This window comes from Lepidochelys kempii, chromosome 11, assembly GCF_965140265.1.
Source record: "Lepidochelys kempii isolate rLepKem1 chromosome 11, rLepKem1.hap2, whole genome shotgun sequence".
NCBI lineage: Eukaryota > Metazoa > Chordata > Testudines > Cheloniidae > Lepidochelys > Lepidochelys kempii.
The window spans coordinates 66556214-66573373 of record NC_133266.1 but is presented as its reverse complement, the minus strand read 5'-3'; the positions used below and the strand labels follow the sequence as shown (position 1 = coordinate 66573373).

At 46.2% G+C, this 17160-nt stretch overlaps 1 protein-coding gene across 5 annotated transcripts in view; it reads left to right on the top strand.

Moving 5' to 3' along the window:
- The first annotated feature begins 5543 nt into the window (after positions 1-5543).
- ERBB4 (erb-b2 receptor tyrosine kinase 4) overlaps positions 5544-17160 on the top strand; it is a 972415-nt gene continuing 960798 nt past the window's right edge. For all 5 annotated transcript variants that reach the window (XM_073306719.1, XM_073306718.1, XM_073306716.1 and 2 more), the window contains exon 1: positions 5544-5996. In XM_073306719.1, coding sequence (XP_073162820.1) covers positions 5915-5996 — 82 coding nt within the window. In that variant the 5' untranslated portion in view covers positions 5544-5914. The remainder of the gene's footprint in view (positions 5997-17160) is intronic.

Here is a 17160-nt window from a genome sequence, read left to right as displayed (position 1 = left end):
AAGCAGGAATTATGCATTTTATAGAGCTTGCAAGGAGAGAGGATTAGCATTTCAGTTAATTCAGTTGTTAAGGGAAATGGGCTAACTTTTTGGCCTCCTCTCTAGTTAGATCCAGTGAAGCTACATTTTCTTTAAAATTGCAAACAAGAAGGTAAAGACTTTGCTTGTTGTTACCTTTTAAGAAAATCCACTGCACAAAAGGTTTCGAGTGAGCCTAAGTTTCCAGACTGTTTTTCAGTCTCTGAATACAAAGCTCCTCCCACTCTCCTGCTCTTGGCTGGTGGGTATAATGGCTGCTTTGCCACCACTGATGTATGCTGAACTGTCATAGGGCAGTGAAAGGCAGTGCTAAGTGCAATGAAGTCTCTTTCTTTACAATCCCTTTTCTGCAGAGTCCTGTTAATTCTTTTCAGCTAAAACTTTCATGCTTTGGAAAAAAAGAACGTAATCCCACTTGAAATATGGCCTTGACTTGGGGATTTTAAAGAAGAATGAGCCTGGAACTTAATTGGAAAAGCAGCAATAAAAATTGGCGTTTGGAAGAGTGGGAGGGTGGTGGGGGGCGGGGAGGAAAGGCGGTGACTTTAGTTTATTTTAAATGAATTCCTGGGTGAAAAATGTTCTGTTTAAGTGATACACATTTTGCTGTAGAGATGAGCCTTTTGTAGAATACATGTTCGGTGCGGCTTTCTTTTACCTCAAAAGTAATGTTTGGAGGCTCTGATGAATACTTTTGGACCGAGGGCTAGAGGTTATCCCTGACCATCATTAAAAAGGTATATGAGGTGATATGGGGCTAGGGTTGCCAGCCGTCCAAGATTGTCCTGGAGTCTCCAGAATTAAAGATCAATCTTTAATTAAAGATTATCATGTGATGAAACCTCCAGGAATATGTCCAACCAAAGTTGGCAACCCTACATGGGGCAGAAGCCACTGTTACAGACACTGTATCACTTAGCTCTTATATAGCCCTTTACATCTTCAGAGATCAAGGCACTTTACAAAGGAGGTCTGTATAGTTATCCCCATTTTACAGATGGGGAAACCAAGGCACCATATGGTAAGATGACTTGCCCAAGATCACCCAGCAAGCCAGTGACAGAGACGGGACTGAACCCAGGTTTCATGAGTCCTAATCTGGTGCCCCTGTCAACAGAATGCATCCTAAAATGATCATTTAGAAAAGTCAAATTAAGAAGTCTGAAGAAATTACCTTCTCCCCTTCTCTCTAGCTGTTACAGGACCCAACTCAGCTCCCATTTCCTTCAAAACAATCTGAATCGAGCGCAGAGAGGGAATAATAAATTGTCACCAGTCTACATGTCAAACATTTGGCAAAACACAGAGATTTCCTTTTATGCTCTCACCACCAAGCTGCCTATAGGCCTGGGATCTAACCCACCCCTAGAATCAAACAAAATGGTAGTAAATAAAATAAGCCCTGACCAGTGAATTTATACTAACCATCTACACAAACAAAAAAAAGTCCTAAATAAGTTACAATTTGGGCATAAACAATAAAATGTAAAAGACTTGAGCAGGAAAATAAGCTAGAGGTGCCGATGCATAATTGGTTAAATTTTGTTACCTAGAGGTATTGGACAATGTAATAGGTTTAATAATTTTTTTTAAAACTAGTTAGTTTTACCTATATAATGTAAATAAAAAACAAAGCTTTTTAAAAATGAACTCCAAAATTGCAGTGCAAAAACAAGCTGCAAGACATCATATAACCGTGACGTGTAAGGGTGCTGGAATCCCGAGACAAGTGAATCCCAACTGGCCATTGAGTGAGATTCGTCTCTATATGGGAGTGGTCAGCATAATAGCTTTGCTTGGCGTATGTATTCTGTGCGTTGCTAATAGAGATGTTTAGAGCAGTGATTCCCAACCGGGGTATATGTACTCTTGGGGTTACCCTCAGATCTTTCAGGGGGTACATCAACTCATCTAGATATCTGCCTAGTTTCACAACAGGCTACATAAAAAGCACTACCAAAGTCAGTACAAACTAAAATTTCATACTGACAATGCCTTGTTTATATTGCTCTATATACTATACACTGAAGTGTAAGTACAATATTTATATTCCAAATTATGTATTTTATAATTATATGGTGAAAATAAGCAATTTTTCAGTACTAGTATGCTGTGACACTTCCGTATTTTTATGTCTGATTTTGTCAGCAAGTAGGTTTTAAAGTGAAGTGAAACTTGGGGGTATGCAAGACAAATTAGACTCCTGAAAGGGGTACAGTAGTCTGGAAAGGTTGAGAGCCACTAGTTTAGAGCATAGCTGTGTAAGGCTCTTTCATTGGGAAAAGATTCAGTGGACCCATAAGACCGTAAGTCCCAAGGTAAAGGGATAAGGGCTGGTACTTATTTTGACCTGAGTCCTGGACGGGTAAGGATGGGTGCCTTATACCCCAAGCCCACAGAAGGAAAAGGTTGGGGGTCCCTAAATTAACCGGATTGTGCCTTAAGCCCTCGGTAGGGTAGAAGGCAGAGTACTCTAAATTGTGTGGGTAACAGCCTGAAAAAGTTGTCTGAGAATGGTGGAGTCCATGTACTGATATTAAGTTTAGCACTTGCTCATTTTCATGCACAGTATAGAAAAGCTAATACTAAAGTCCGTGAAATACTGGAAATACGATACATTGAACCTGTTCTTGTTCCTATTGAAGTCAATGGACAAATATCACTGAGCAGGATTGGACTCTGTCTGAATGGGCAGCAATGTCCTTCATACCTCCATGCACTTGTTGTAGCGTTAATTTGTTTGCAAACAGTCTGGATATAGGGACTGTTAAATGTTGGCTGCTTTGTTTTATATTGGGTAGTTTAATACCAAGGAACAGTTGCCAGAAAACAGGCTCTGTTCTCTAGGATGGATGCAAGAGGAATCGGACAGATTTTAATTAGAGATGTAGTGAACTGCTCAAAACAATTTACAGTGGTATGTTAGCATTTGCTGTTTTGCTCTGCTGGATACATTTAACTGTAATCCACTCCAAATATACGTTCTGTTCCATTTTAGGTTCTTATACTTCTCCCATCACGGGGATATAGGAAATTAGGATTTGGCTTGCTGGATCAGACCAATGGTCCACCTAGCCCACTATCCTGACAGTGGTTGGTAACTGTAGCCGAGTATCAGTTTACATGTCCGCATACCTGCTCCTTATTTCTACACTTGTGCATCTAGACCATGTTACCAGAATAACACAATGTGACAAAAGCATGTGATCAAAGGTAGTCTAACTAGAGTGGGAGAAAGGAAAGGTGTCAGAAAAGGAGCTGAAGAATGACTGGTAGGTGAAAGTATGCAGCGTAGGTGTAGCTGCGTTGGTCCCAGGATATTAGAGAGTCAAGGTGGGTGAGGTCATATCTTTTATTGGACCGACTTCTGTTGGCTGACTGACAAGCTGTGCTGAAGAAGGGCTCTATGTTGCTCAAAAGCTTCTCTCTCTCACCAGCAGAAGTTGGTCCAATAAAAGGTATTACCTCACCCACCCCTTGTCTCTGCTAGGTGGAAGATGAGTCATTGGACCAATCACACTCATTACTGCATTTCCAAAAAGTAGAAAACCAGTTAGAAGTAAAGGGGTGGGGGGGGCAGAGTAGGTCTGTGTGCAAAAAGCTGCATATAAAAAACCAGCATTAGCCAGTCCCCTAAGATAGTTACTTTATCTGCCTGAATGTTCAACCTACTTCAACCTTTCCCTCAGGATTAGTTAGGAAGCAACAGCCTACTCCCTCCCATTCTCCAATTCCCAGTGTGGGCTGAGTCCATTCCTTCCTCCCAACTCATGACACCCCAGTGGCCTGATGAGCAGAAGTGCTGCACCTCCACACATCCCCTTCAAGTCAATGACTGCTGCAAGCGTTCGGCATTGCTTGAGCTCAGGCCTCTTTCACCCCAAGCAGTCACCCCTGGGTGCTGAAGATTACAGTGCAAGGGTCACCAGTGCATTGAAATCTCCTGGAATGCAAAATGGTCTGGGTGATTCACAGTGCTGAGGCACTAAAGATTTTAAGTCGGGGTAGCAAAAGGCCCAGGAGGAGGTTGCCTAAACTACCTGCTGGAGTCTTTATAAATGTGCAGAGAAAGGAATCCAGGGTTTATGGGAAAGTTGTGGTTTGTGAGGAGTCACTGCAGAAGTTGAGGGAAGGGGCAGCAGCTGGAGGACTATTAGAAGTTTCTTGGGGGTGGGAAGGGCTGTCCAAAGTGAGAGAAGAGCAGGCTCAAAAAGCTTAAATTAGTTACAGAAGGTTAGGACGTTCCCAGCAAGTCTCATTTTAAAATGCTCCCCTCAGTTATAAACCTCAGGGGGTCAGATTACTCCAGATTACTTTAATTAGCCTCGATTGGCAGCAGCGCCTCGATCTAGAATAGTTCGTGCCTTGCTTCTTGATTAAAAACCCCTTCGGATTATTTTTGGAGAAATCCCATCTGTCGAAGTGAGTCATAGGAGCGACAGACACTCTCCCCCCCCCCCTTTCTTTTAAATTATGCCACCTGAAAGGGAAACCTGCAGCCTCGCCGAGCCCCGCGGGGACAATCAGTGAATCACCAAACAGTAGCTTGAATAAGTAGCTCAGTGTAGACACACCCCCGCCCAGAGGAGAAAGTTCTGTCTGTGTGTGATCACGGGCCATCACTTCACTTTTCCTTTCAGTTTGCAACAGTCAGCAGCCGCTGCTCAGCCCCATCGCCACGCCAGGACACGCGGCTGCACTAAAAACGCTTTAAAGCAGGTTTCAGAGACACTCCTAGCGGAGAGTCTGATTTGGAAAAAGCCCTCCCCACCCCAGCCACAAGCAGCATAACGCACAGGGGCTGGTGCTGCGCCATGGGTCGAGCCTCAGGCCAGAAAGGTCTGAAGCGTTATTCGTTGCAGGCGCAGCTGAACTGAGAAGCGGGCTGAATTTGGGTTCGCAGCCCGGCCTCCCTTTTTCTTGGCGACCCCCTAAATGCAAAGCGGGACTCAGCCTGCTTTAAAAGGAAGCTTGCATTTGCACCACGACCCCTTCCCCAGCACAAGCAGGTGCAACGGCTGATTGCAAGGAGGGGAGAGCAAAGACCTCCCCCCGATTGCACGGAGCGGGAAGAAAGAAACAACCCCCAGAAAGCCCCGGCGGCGATACCCCTCTGGATTGCCGCGGGCTCAACACGTAGCGAATCAAGCACCGTGCCATTCAAAGGCGCGTCTCTCGGCCCGGTCTCGCAGGCACACGCTTGTGTTGACGGCCAGCGGCTGCTTTCGGATTGCTCTATGATAACCTGCGGGCAGGGGTCGCGCCCGGCTGCTGCCTTCCACCCGGGACAGGTGTGCCCCGGCCCAGCAGCGCGCTTCAGATCGCGGCGAGCCGGTGTGAGCGCCTGGGGGGCGGGGCTTATGCACAGGCGGGGCGGGGCTTGTGCACAGGCGGGGGCGGGGCTTGCTGTGTGTTGCTCCAACCTCCTGGCTCCTCTGTGTATCTTTTTTTTTTTTTTTTTTTGGGGGGGGGGTGTTTTGTTAATCTCCGAGTAGCAGCCGGGGAAAGGGAGTAAATGGGCTCGACGCTCTGACGCCCGGACAAGTGTGAGGAGAAGGAGGGGGGCAGCCAAACAGTCTCCCCCCCCCACCAAAGTGAAGCCAGGAGAAGAACGAGAGGAAGGGGGGAAAGGAGAGAAACCGGGACTAAAAGGCAGGGAGCCGGCGACTTCTGGGGGAACAACTTGTTGCCAACCGGTTTGCCAAGTGCGGAACCAGCCGCCTCTCACTCCACGCGGGGACTGGAGCCGCCGCGCCGCCTCTCGCTCCTCGTCCCCACAGCCGGGCGCCTGGGTCCACGCTCGCCGCCCAGGGGAGATGCCATTTGGACCATGTAACATCGCTACCAGGAGTTGAGGCTGCCCTTTAAAAAAACCATGAAGCTGGCCGGGGGACTCGTGTGCTGGGTCGGCTGCCTGGTGATCTCCGGGACCCTCCAGCCCGGCGCGGCGCAGGCAGGTGGGTTTTTTTGTTTTTTGTTTTTTTTCTGAAGCAGGAGGCAGCGGTGAAACCTGCCGCCTGGGCTTTTTGGCGGTGCATTTCGTGCAGGGAGGCGGTGTGTGGTTGTCCTGCGCGTTGGGAGAGGAGGCTGAGCCGATCCGGTTTTATTTTCACCGGGATCTGTCTCGATCCTCCCCCCGGCGCCCCCTTTGGGTTTAGTTCCGTGCCACGGTATTTCCCTGGGGGGGGGGGGGGGGGTTGGCAGCTGCGGTCATGCCCCGTTGGCCTAGATGTGGCCAAAAAGATGTCAGTCGGTGGCTACTTTTGTTTTGTTTTCTGTAGTCGGGGAGACACTGAGCGCGTAGCCCTCTGCGGAGCGAGGACCGGGGCTGAGGGTTGCTCTGGGGCTGCATCCCCCTGTCTCTCTCTGCGCTCGCCGGGTGCCCGGCGGCAGCTTCCCTTCCCCACCCGCGCGTGGGGCCGCCTCAGCCCGGCGCAGCTGGGCGCTTCGCAGCGCGGAGCGCGCAGCCCTCGGGCGCGGGAGGCTCTGCCCTGCCGGGCAGGCAGCCCCCGAGAGATGCAGCGTTACTAGCTGACCCCCCCCCCCCCCAATTCTGCATGAATAGCTCGCGCCCTCGCTGCCCGCGTTAGAGCCGAGCGGCGGCACGGGCTGGCCACAAACTCCCCCCCCCCCACTTAATAACACGCGCGTTGCTGGCTCTTCTTGGCTCCCGAAGTGTGGTTCAGCGGCTCCTAGCCCCGGTCCCGTCCTAAGCGCCCCTGTTTCCCCCAGCGGGCCCGAGCGGAGCCTGGAGGGGAAGCTCGGCTCGGCTCCGCTCTCCCGCCCGGGTGCAGGGGCGCGCGGGCGAGGTGCTCGCGGGGGCCCCGCGCGCCAAAGTTGCAGCCGCTGGGCGATTGCGAAGCGAAGGGACGGGGAGGAGGGGGGGAGCTCTGCAAAGGCGAGGGGGGAAAACGCTCCTGGGGGCGGTTTGCACAGTCTCCCGATCCACCTGCCCCAGGACTCGTGCAACCTAGGAACTCGGCTGTCAAGTTCAGGCCTTTCTTGCCTTTAGTATCTTTGTTTTCTTCTCATCACAAACCAGTAAAAACGCAGGGATTTAAACACATCCTCGGGGGGGGGGGGGGCACCGAGGGAGGCCCTTCACACCCTCCCCCCCAGTTAAACACAGTCAAGTTGTACTCCGTGGGTCAATATCCTGGAAGGTAGGCGCTCTGTGTCTCACACACTTGTCTCTGCTCCGCCCGAGTCTCTGTACACCGTGCTCCCGGCGCGGGCCAGTTAGCTCAGGGATTGCACCCACTGGATGCAAGCCTTCTTCTTAGGGGTGTGTGTGTGTGTGGGGGGGGTCCCTTTGATTTCCTGCAGCTATCCTTCCGTGGGGGCTGGTTATGCATGTTGACCCCTTCCAAAGCCGCTGAGGCTGAGCTGGTAGGAATTTCGGTGAGGCAAGGAACAGGGTTTCCCCCCTCTGCTTTAGCTGTGGGTGCGGAGCTCTCCCTAAAAAGCTCTTGTCAGAATTTCTCCCGAAGGAATTTAATCCAAATTAGTTCTGCCGCTCTCCTCTCGTTGCAGGGCATCTCTTATTTTGTACGGTCACAATCACAAGTGAGAACCCGTTGGAGTGTTTAGGACTTGATGACAACACTGGGCGATACAAAAAAAAGCCAGACTCGAGGTTTTTTTTTTTTTTTTTTTTTTTTTTTAAACACAAAGTGATCCGGATAAGCCATGAGGAGAAAGGGAAGCTATTTAGTGTATTTCTTGTCATGGAAAGACGCGTGATTCTGCAACTATTCTGCCTGGAAGGGGGAGGGAGATCCCTTTAATTTTGATCTAACATCATAAAAGCAAGTTATTTGTCTATTCTCTCTGTGTGTGTGTGTGTGTGTGTGCGAGGGATTCTTCCCGAGCACATACATATTGCGCTTCCCCCAGTCAGTAGCAGTTTGGAGGAGTTTGTTTTGGTCCAAATGAGAAATTAAGTGCGGATAAGTAAACTAAGCTGCCAGAGGGCGACAAGATGTTGAGTGAATTGCTTTTAGAGGAAACAAATTAAGGAAACGAGAGGAGACAATCTGCTTCTCGCATTATTAGACACGCTTGGAGTTCAGGGGAAAGTGGCATATTTTTGAAATGCTAATTTCTTAAGAAGCAGAAGGAATGCACCTTATTTACTGGTCTATGTGAATAGAATAGAAATATTGATTCCCCCCACCCCTTCCCCCGCTAGTACAAATCATTAGGGCTTGTGGTTCTCTCTCTCTCTCTCTTCAAAGAAACCTGAAGGAAGAGGAGTTGTAATTTTTCCTTTAAAATTACTGGTTGACTCCTAGAGGCACCCCTTCAAGATATTTGAAAGGGATGTCCTATGACATCCCCAGGGACAGTACATTATAGTATCATTTATGTCAGTGTTATGTCCCCCAGCAGAACAATTCCTGTGAAGCAACTTGCATTGTTGTGCATGTGTGATTTACAAAAAAAGTGTTAGTATATATTTCATTTATTTTGCTGAAGGGAAACACAAACACATGTAGGTTGCCTCCTGGACAAATGCAAGCAGTAATTCCAGGTCCACAAACAATGTGTTACACTGTTTAATTTAGGTCTATTCCTGAGACATATAAGTGAGGTTTCCCCATATATTTTTAAGGTGTTTCCAAATATTGCCAAGTAGACCTACATAGTTGGATTCCTATTTACATCTACAATAAACTGGCTAATGATATCGAAAGTTTAAAACAAACACCTAACTGTACATTTCCCTTCAATGTAACTACATACTTATGAAAACTGCATTGTGTAAAATTTCCTTCAACTCCTTTCATGACGCTTGACATTTTCATGTGTTCAGGAAGTTAGGAATCAAATACTTGCTCAGATTTTAATGTTGTTTGGAATCACTGGACAGAATAATGCTGCTTAGCTCTACTGTCAAATATTGCATTTGTATACTGACCTAATGATAGCAATGTAATGTGATTTTTGTTGGATATATTTTCTAGGGGACAGTTGCTTTACGTTAAACACTAAAAAGAGGGTGTAAAATCGCTCACATTTCCTTTTTGTTTTAAATAATGGGGAGATGAAGAAGTTTGACCAGGGACTGATGCATTCACACATTCTTGACTTGGTCTGTGTTCCTAATTTTATGAAACGGAGATCAGCGCTATGTTGAAAAAGAACTGAAATGTTTTCTGTTGTTCAGGAAAAAGCTTTCATAATGATGATGTACCCTTTTATATATCTATGTTGGTTTTAGTTGAATGCTGCTTTTTCTGCAGATGATCATTTCTTTAACAGTTTGATGATCCTATTTGAGATTATTTGTTTTTTTTTTATGATTATTTCCCTGTTTCCTCTTAGATTTTCCTTTGCCATGTTTTTGATAGAATAATTCATTTACTGGTGTTAACCAATTTCTTATTTCACAAGCCTTTATTCTTAGTAGAGAGCTGATTTATTATTCCTTTTCCTTTTCCTCATTCTTTTCTTCTTCCTGCATAGTATCCCCCCTCCCTTTGTATTTATACTTTTTTTTTCTATTTCATACTACTTTTCTTACTCCCTTATTTTGCCTCCTTGTTATTTCTTCCCTAGCAACCTTCCACTTTGGCACTGCTGGAGCTCCCTGAGTCACTTTCCATTCCTCCTTTCTGATAAATCTGATATGGCTGGCTGGCTGGCCAGTCACAAAGTCATTCCTTTGCCTATATTTATTCCTGAGAGAAAATAAAAAGGCATTGATCCAGGATCACTTGCATATTCTCAAAGAACTGGCTCCCAAGGCCAAATCTCGACTTCAAGCAAGCCTCACATCTCTCTTGGGTAAAATGCTTTACTCCCCATGCCACACAGGAAGAAAAATATGTTATTTAAATAGGAGCGGAAGGAAGGAACTGTTTTTAATTCTAAGCATTTATTGAGCCATGATTGGCACCCGCTGAATTAGCATGTCAGGTTGTACAGGTGTGCTTTGCTTTGTAAGTAGTGAGGGCCTGATGGGGGGGAGGGAGAGGGTGTGTGGCTCTGACTGATTTCAATGGGCTTTGGATCAGGCCCTAAATATTTTCATTATTTTGAGCAGGTCACTGACATGTCTACACCTTCACTGTTATGGGTGAGAGAAGTAGCAAGAGCTGTTAATTTCATTATCCTGCTTCTGTTGGCCAGGAAGTTTAAAAACAAACAAACAAACAAGCTCCTGTGTACACCCCTTTTTTTGTTTGTTTGTTTGTAGACTATTTGCAATGCACAATCTTTGTAGTTTAAATTGGGTCACATGATCAAAATACCGTGTGCTATTACTTAGAAACAGGTCAGTCTTTGCTCAGTGAGCAAATTGCCAGTACACTCACACCTTTTTCTGATATACAGTACTGCAGAAGTGTTAAATAATTGCAGCCAAATTAACTGTTATGCTATGTGAAGTGTCCAGTTGCTCTGTGAAAGGAATTGTATTTTAAATATTTTTTCCACTGTTTTCTTCCTGATGAGCCTATTCAGTCTGATGTGCTGCGTCGTCTTTATGCTCAAGTCAAAGCTCTTCTCTGGGTCACGTCAGATAGGGCCTCTTTTGAAAGCTGCATCGTGACTCATCTCCAGCCGCTGTCTTTGATGCTTGGCCCCTTTGTTGCAATGCAATGGATATTCAGTAGTTGAGCCCCACATGCCTTTGAAAAGATTTATAAAATAAATATTAACTAGAAATTTGAGCATGTGGTTGGGGAAGATGGAGGCAGGCCCTGAGAAAGTGAAATCCACCCAGTAGGCAATATATTCTCTTGCCACAGCTCACTTTTTCAGCTGCAGAGGAATAGTTTCCCATTATGTTCTCCATCTGCAGGCTAACCCAAAGTTTTGCAGTCCTTAGTCGTGTAAAACTCCACTGATGTGTCAGCTGGAGTTTTGACCCCAGGATTGGGCATCTAGGGCTAGACTGAGACCGCTGCGGGGACTAGAAGGTGGGTAGACTATGCTGCTTCTCTGTGTGGGCTGGTGGGGGCAGTTCTGTTTCCAGCACAGGGTAAAACAGCCAACTTGTATTCCCATTGCAATGTCCCTGATGGGCTGTTGCAGGAATGCAGAATTTCTGATGTAACAAGACCCTGGTCAGGCCCCTTTCCTCATGCAGCATGCCCCCAAATTTACCCTGTGCTATGAATGGCTGCTGCAGATCTGGCATGGAGGTGACTCTGGGCCTGGAGCAGGTATTCTTGTGGCAGATGAGAGCTGCAGGGCAACACTGAAACAGGTATTTATGCTCTGCATCCCTGAAATTGACACAAAGTTGTTTATACAGAGGGCCAGATTCTACTCTTAATTATACCTGTAGAACCCCACTGACTGAACTGGGGCTGTCTGGTTTTAAAAGAGGGCAGAATGTGATCATGTGTACCGTATGCAACGCCGAGAGCTGCATTTATAATAAAGCACTTGAGGCTACAACATAATATTGAGGATCTGGCTTAAATGCATACAAGTAGGCAAAATCAGACTCAGCATTAACAGTTCTGACCGCTGTTCCTTGACTCATATCATTCTTTAATAAAGAAAAGGAAAAAAAGCCACAAGTTAAGGTGGTAAGGCCAAATTCAAGTCTGCTGTAAGTGCAAACAGCTCCACTGAAATCAATAACACTGCACTGGCTTACACCAGGGTTGAATTTGTCCTCAAGAGCCATTTAGGAATCCTGAGTTATTCTTCAAAGTGGCCTTAATTTTCTTGTTACTGTGGGAATTAACCAGAACCTTCACTTAATCCAAATGCTTTTTCTGTGGTTTGATGCTCATTGGTTTATATGGGAAGGTAGAAATTTTAAAATATTCAACTGCTCCATTAAAAATAATAGGAAATCAAACCACAGAAAATCTATTTCGGATGTACATGTGAATTAATGGGCAACACACACACACACACACGGCAGACATTCTTGTACAAAAAGCTTTATTAGAAAATGGTTACCATTAGAAAGCATGTTAATATCTACAGCTAACCTCCAGTTGCAAATACTGATACCTCTGTATTCTACACATCAGAAAACTGCTTTTTCAGACAGCCAGTTCCATTTGGTGTCTTGCTGTTCTGGGCATCTGCAGGTGGCGGCAGCCCCCAGGCCCTCCTTTTAAATTGGAGTGCCCCTAATTTCCTTCTTGGACAGGGTTACTGGCCGAGTGAATGGGGGGAAGCTGTAGACAGGATCTACCTTGATTTTTAGTCAGGCATTTTGACGCAGTTCTACATGACATTCTCATAAGCAAACTGGGGAAATGTGATTTAGATGAAAATGGTCTAAGGTGGTTGCACAACTGGTTGAAAGACCTTACTCAAAGAGTAGTTATGAGCAGGGCCAGCTCCCGGCACCCGCGAACCAAGCAAGTGCCTGGGGCGGCACATGTAAAGGGGCGGCAGGACGTCGGGCTCTGGGGCGGCAATCCGCCCTCGGTGGTGGCGGGAACTCAGCAGCCACTCCGTCACAGCGCGTGGAGCGCTCGGCAGCGGGGACGCGACTCTTTTTCGGTCGCACCGTCACTCCGCCTCCATGGTCGGCGGGCAGGATTCCGCCTTCCCGTTTGGCGGCAAGTTTTCAATCTGGCCCGTGGGATTGCCAGCTCCATGGCCCAGCAGGACTAAGGCAGGCTCCCTGCCTGTCCTGGCCCCGCAGCGCTCCCGGAAGCGGCCGGCACCATGTCCCAGTGGCCCCTGGGGGAGGAGCGGGGCAGAGAGCTCTGTGTGCTGCCCTTGGCTGCAGGCACCACCCCCCGCAGCTCCCATTGGCTGGGAACAGGGAACCGTGGCCAATGGGAGCTTCGGGGGTGGTAGCTACAGGTGAGAGCAGCACGCGGAAGAGTCGCCTGCCCCACCCCACCCCCAGGGGCCATTGAAGGGCGTGCTGGCCACTTCCGGAAGCAGCATGGGGCCAGGGCAGGCAGGGAGCCTGCTTTAGCCCCACTGTGCGCTGCTGCCACACCGGAGCCACTCGAGGTAAGCGGTGCCAGGCTGGAGCCTGCACCCCGAACCCCCCTACCTCCTGCCCAGAGCCTCCTACCCCCCTGCCTTGAGGTCCCTGCCACACCCCGCACCCCTCCTGCACCCTAACCCCTTGCCTTGAGCCCCTTACTGCACACCGCACCCCTCCCATGCCCTGCACTCCCTCCCGCACCCCACCCCCTGACCCAGCCCTACATTCATGGCCCTGCAAGCAATTTCCCCGCCCAGATGTGGCCCTTGGGCCAAAAAGTTTGCTCAACCTGGCGTATCTAGTAGGTTCCCACAGGGGTCAGTCCTGGGACTGGTATTATTCAATATTTTCATTAATGACTTGGATAATAGAGTGGAGAGCATGCTTACAAAATTTGTAGATGGCACCAAGCTGGGAGGGGTTTCAGGCACCTTGGAGGACAGGATTAGAATTCAAAATGACCTTGGAAAATTGGTCTGAAATCAACAAGATGAAATTCAATAAAGAGAAGTACAAAGAACTACACAGCTACAAAATAGGGAATAACTGGCTAAGTTGAGTATTGTAGAAAACGACCTGGAGGTCATAGTTAAGTTTGGAAGGATTAGATTTTTATTGGTAGATATAGATTTCATCATAGAGACTCAATAATAGAATTTCATAGAATGGCAAAGTGAGTCAAATGCTGCTTGAGAACTTACAAGAGTTTGATTTAAGGATACTCACTTTGCATATTTTGATATAAACTGTCAACATCACGTTTTAATGGTTATAAAGCTTTAACTTTTTGAATCTCAACTTCCATAGTCATTAAATAATTACATTCTGATCCTCCTCTGTCTGCCCTGCTCCCATGCTTTTGGGCAACTGTGAACATTTAAATCAATGTTTTTAAGCATTTTAATTTTTTTTAAAAACATTGACATTATCCATGGAAGTTATAAAAGTATTGAAATCAAATTCTGTCAAGACTAATTATAGTGGAACAAAATTGAATAGGAGTCAACAATATGATGCAATTACAAAAAAGGCTAATACCATTCATAGAATCATAGAATCATAGAATATCAGGGTTGGAAGGGACCCCAGAAGGTCATCTAGTCCAACCCCCTGCTCAAAGCAGGACCAATTCCCAGTTAAATCATCCCAGCCAGGGCTTTGTCAAGCCTGACCTTAAAAACCTCTAAGGAAGGAGATTCTACCACCTCCCTAGGTAACGCATTCCAGTGTTTCACCACCCTCTTAGTGAAAAAGTTTTTCCTAATATCCAATCTAAACCTCCCCCACTGCAACTTGAGACCATTACTCCTCGTTCTGTCATCTGCTACCATTGAGAACAGTCTAGAGCCATCCTCTTTGGAACCCCCTTTCAGGTAGTTGAAAGCAGCTATCAAATCCCCCCTCATTCTTCTCTTCTGCAGGCTAAACAATCCCAGCTCCCTCAGCCTCTCCTCATAACTCATGTGTTCCAGTCCCCTAATCATTTTTGTTGCCCTTCGCTGGACTCTCTCCAATTTATCCACATCCTTCTTGAAGTGTGGGGCCCAAAACTGGACACAGTACTCCAGATGAGGCCTCACCAATGTCGAATAGAGGGGAACGATCACGTCCCTCGATCTGCTTGCTATGCCCCTACTTATACATCCCAAAATGCCATTGGCCTTCTTGGCAACAAGGGCACACTGCTGACTCAGTGATTCAGGGGTGTATTAACATGAGTGTCATGTGGAAGACATAGGAGGTAATAGTGTTGCTCTATTTGGCACTGGTGAGGCTTCAGCTGGAGTACTGTGTCAAGTCCTGGACACCACAGTTTAAGAAAGCTGGGGACAAATTGGAGAGAGTCCAGAGGAGAGCAATAAAAAATTATAAAAGATTTAGAAAATTCGATGTACAAAGAAGGTTTTTTTTGTTTTGTTTGTTTTTTTTTTAAAAAAAGCCCCTGGGCGTGTTGAATTTTGAAAAAATAAGACAGGGGAATCTGATAACAATCTTCAAATACGTTAAGGGCTGTTATAAAGAGGATGGTGATCAGTTGTTCTCTACGTCTTCTGAAGGTAGGACAAGAAGTAATGGACTTAATCTGCAGCAAGGGAGATTTAGATTAGATATTAGGAAAAACTTTGAAACTATAAGGTTAGTTAAGGTCTGGAATAAGCTTCCAAGGGAGGTTGTGGAATCCCCAGCATTGGAGGTTTTTGAAGAACAGGCAGGGCAAACACCTGTCAGGGATGGTCTAGGTTGACTTGGTCCTACCTCCGTGCAGGGGGCTACACTAGATGACCTCTCGAGGTCCTTTCCAGCCCTACATTTCAATGATTCTAACGCATGCAAGAGCTATGGAAGTGTAATTACAGTCCTTCTCTGAGGTTAGTACGAGATGACGCACATCTCTTTCCTGGCTCTGTACACTTTTCTCCATGGTCAGCCTGTTCCCCATGCTTGAATCTTGTCCCATGAATAGTTCTGTGATGCCCAAGGAAAAGGGGGATGCTGCTGTGAAAGTGACTAAAGCCCCTTTTCGCGCAAGAGGGATGACTAGACCAAGGAATGGAGAGTCCCTTTTTGTTGATAAAGTGGGTTGTTGGCTTAGAGCTGTGACTCTCACTTTGGGTGCGAGAGATCCCGAGTTCAAACCCTGCACTGACCCTCAGAGCAGAAGTGAAAGTTATATAAACAACTTTGGTGAAATCCTGGCCCCTTTCAGCAAAATCTCATTGACTTCAGGAGGGCCCAAGTGTGTTCAATACAGCCAAATTCAAGGTCATACATGTAGGAACAAAGATTGTAGGCCACAGTTCCCGGCAGGGGGATAAATACTGGAAAACACTGAATCTGAAAAGGGTATAGGGGTCACGGTGGGTAATCAACTAAATGTGAGCTCCCAATGCAATGCTGTGATTAAGAAGACTACCACGATCCTTGGATGTATGAGCAGGAGACCAGTGAGGAGGTGATGCTTCCTCTCTCTTTAGCATTGGTGAGCCCATTACTGGAATACGGTGTCCAGTTCTGGTGTCAACACTTCTAAAAGGGTGTTGGAGAAACTGGAAAAGTTTCAGAGAAGAGCTTCAATAATAGTCTGTGGTCTAGAAAACCTGCCTGAAAACGAGAGACGTAAGAGGCTCCATCTACTTAGCTATCCAAGAGATGACTTGATCTGCTCTGTAAGTGCCTAGAATGGGAGAGGCTTCTTTAACCTAGCAAACAAAGTCATAATGAGATCCAGTAGCTGGGAGTTGAAGCTTGACAAATCAGACTGGAAATAAGGTGCACAGTGTGGGTAATTAACCATTGGAACAACTTACCAAGGGGAAACGTGGTGGTTCTGTCACTTGAAGTTTTAAATCAAGATTAGGTGTTTTTCTAAAACATATGCTTCAATTTAATCCAAACTTTTGGCCTGTGTTACTCAGGAGGTTAGATTAGATGATCATAATGGTCTATTAAAATCTATGAATCGATGGGGTACAATTAGGCCTTTTGTTTTTGTGGGAGTTCAAAAGAATAATGCATGAGAGTTGACATGGTCCTATATTATGGGTCCTTTTGGGGCTTTCAGTGTGTATTGTGTAAATATGGGTTTAAGATTGTGTAAACATATATTTAAGTTTTAAGTATACAGCATGATTTATCGCAGTGCCAACTGGCAGAGGGCATGCCGTAACATAACTCATTATTAGGTCTGACATGCTCACCTTTCAGGTAGAGAATATGGCCCTAATGTCATGTAAGGTATATGTAAATTGGTGACACACTGGTGATTCATATTATTCCGTGGTGTATACATGGGCGATAGATGAATATGTATGGAATTTATGTTCCAGCATAAATATGTGCTGGAAATATATTCTTAAAATGTGTTTTCAGACAAGGCTTAAAACCAGAAATCATTTAATCCTATGCTCTTTGCAATACCCTTATTTTTACTTTTATTACAAACCATCTCAGTGCTGTATATTACAGAAGTGAGCCCTCAACTAAGTTAACAGACTGGTGCTGTGTACTGTTTCTTTAAAGGAGCAGCGAACTTACTAAAGTTCTGTGAGAGCTATAGGTAGAAGGATTGGGTGCTACAGGGCAGACAGTTCTGGGAAAACTCGACACCAGGAGAGTATTGTGAGGAGTAGGCAGACTGGTGAAAGCCAAGGTGAAGCTATTATGCTGTAAACAGACCGCTGGGAATCAAACCAAAACTG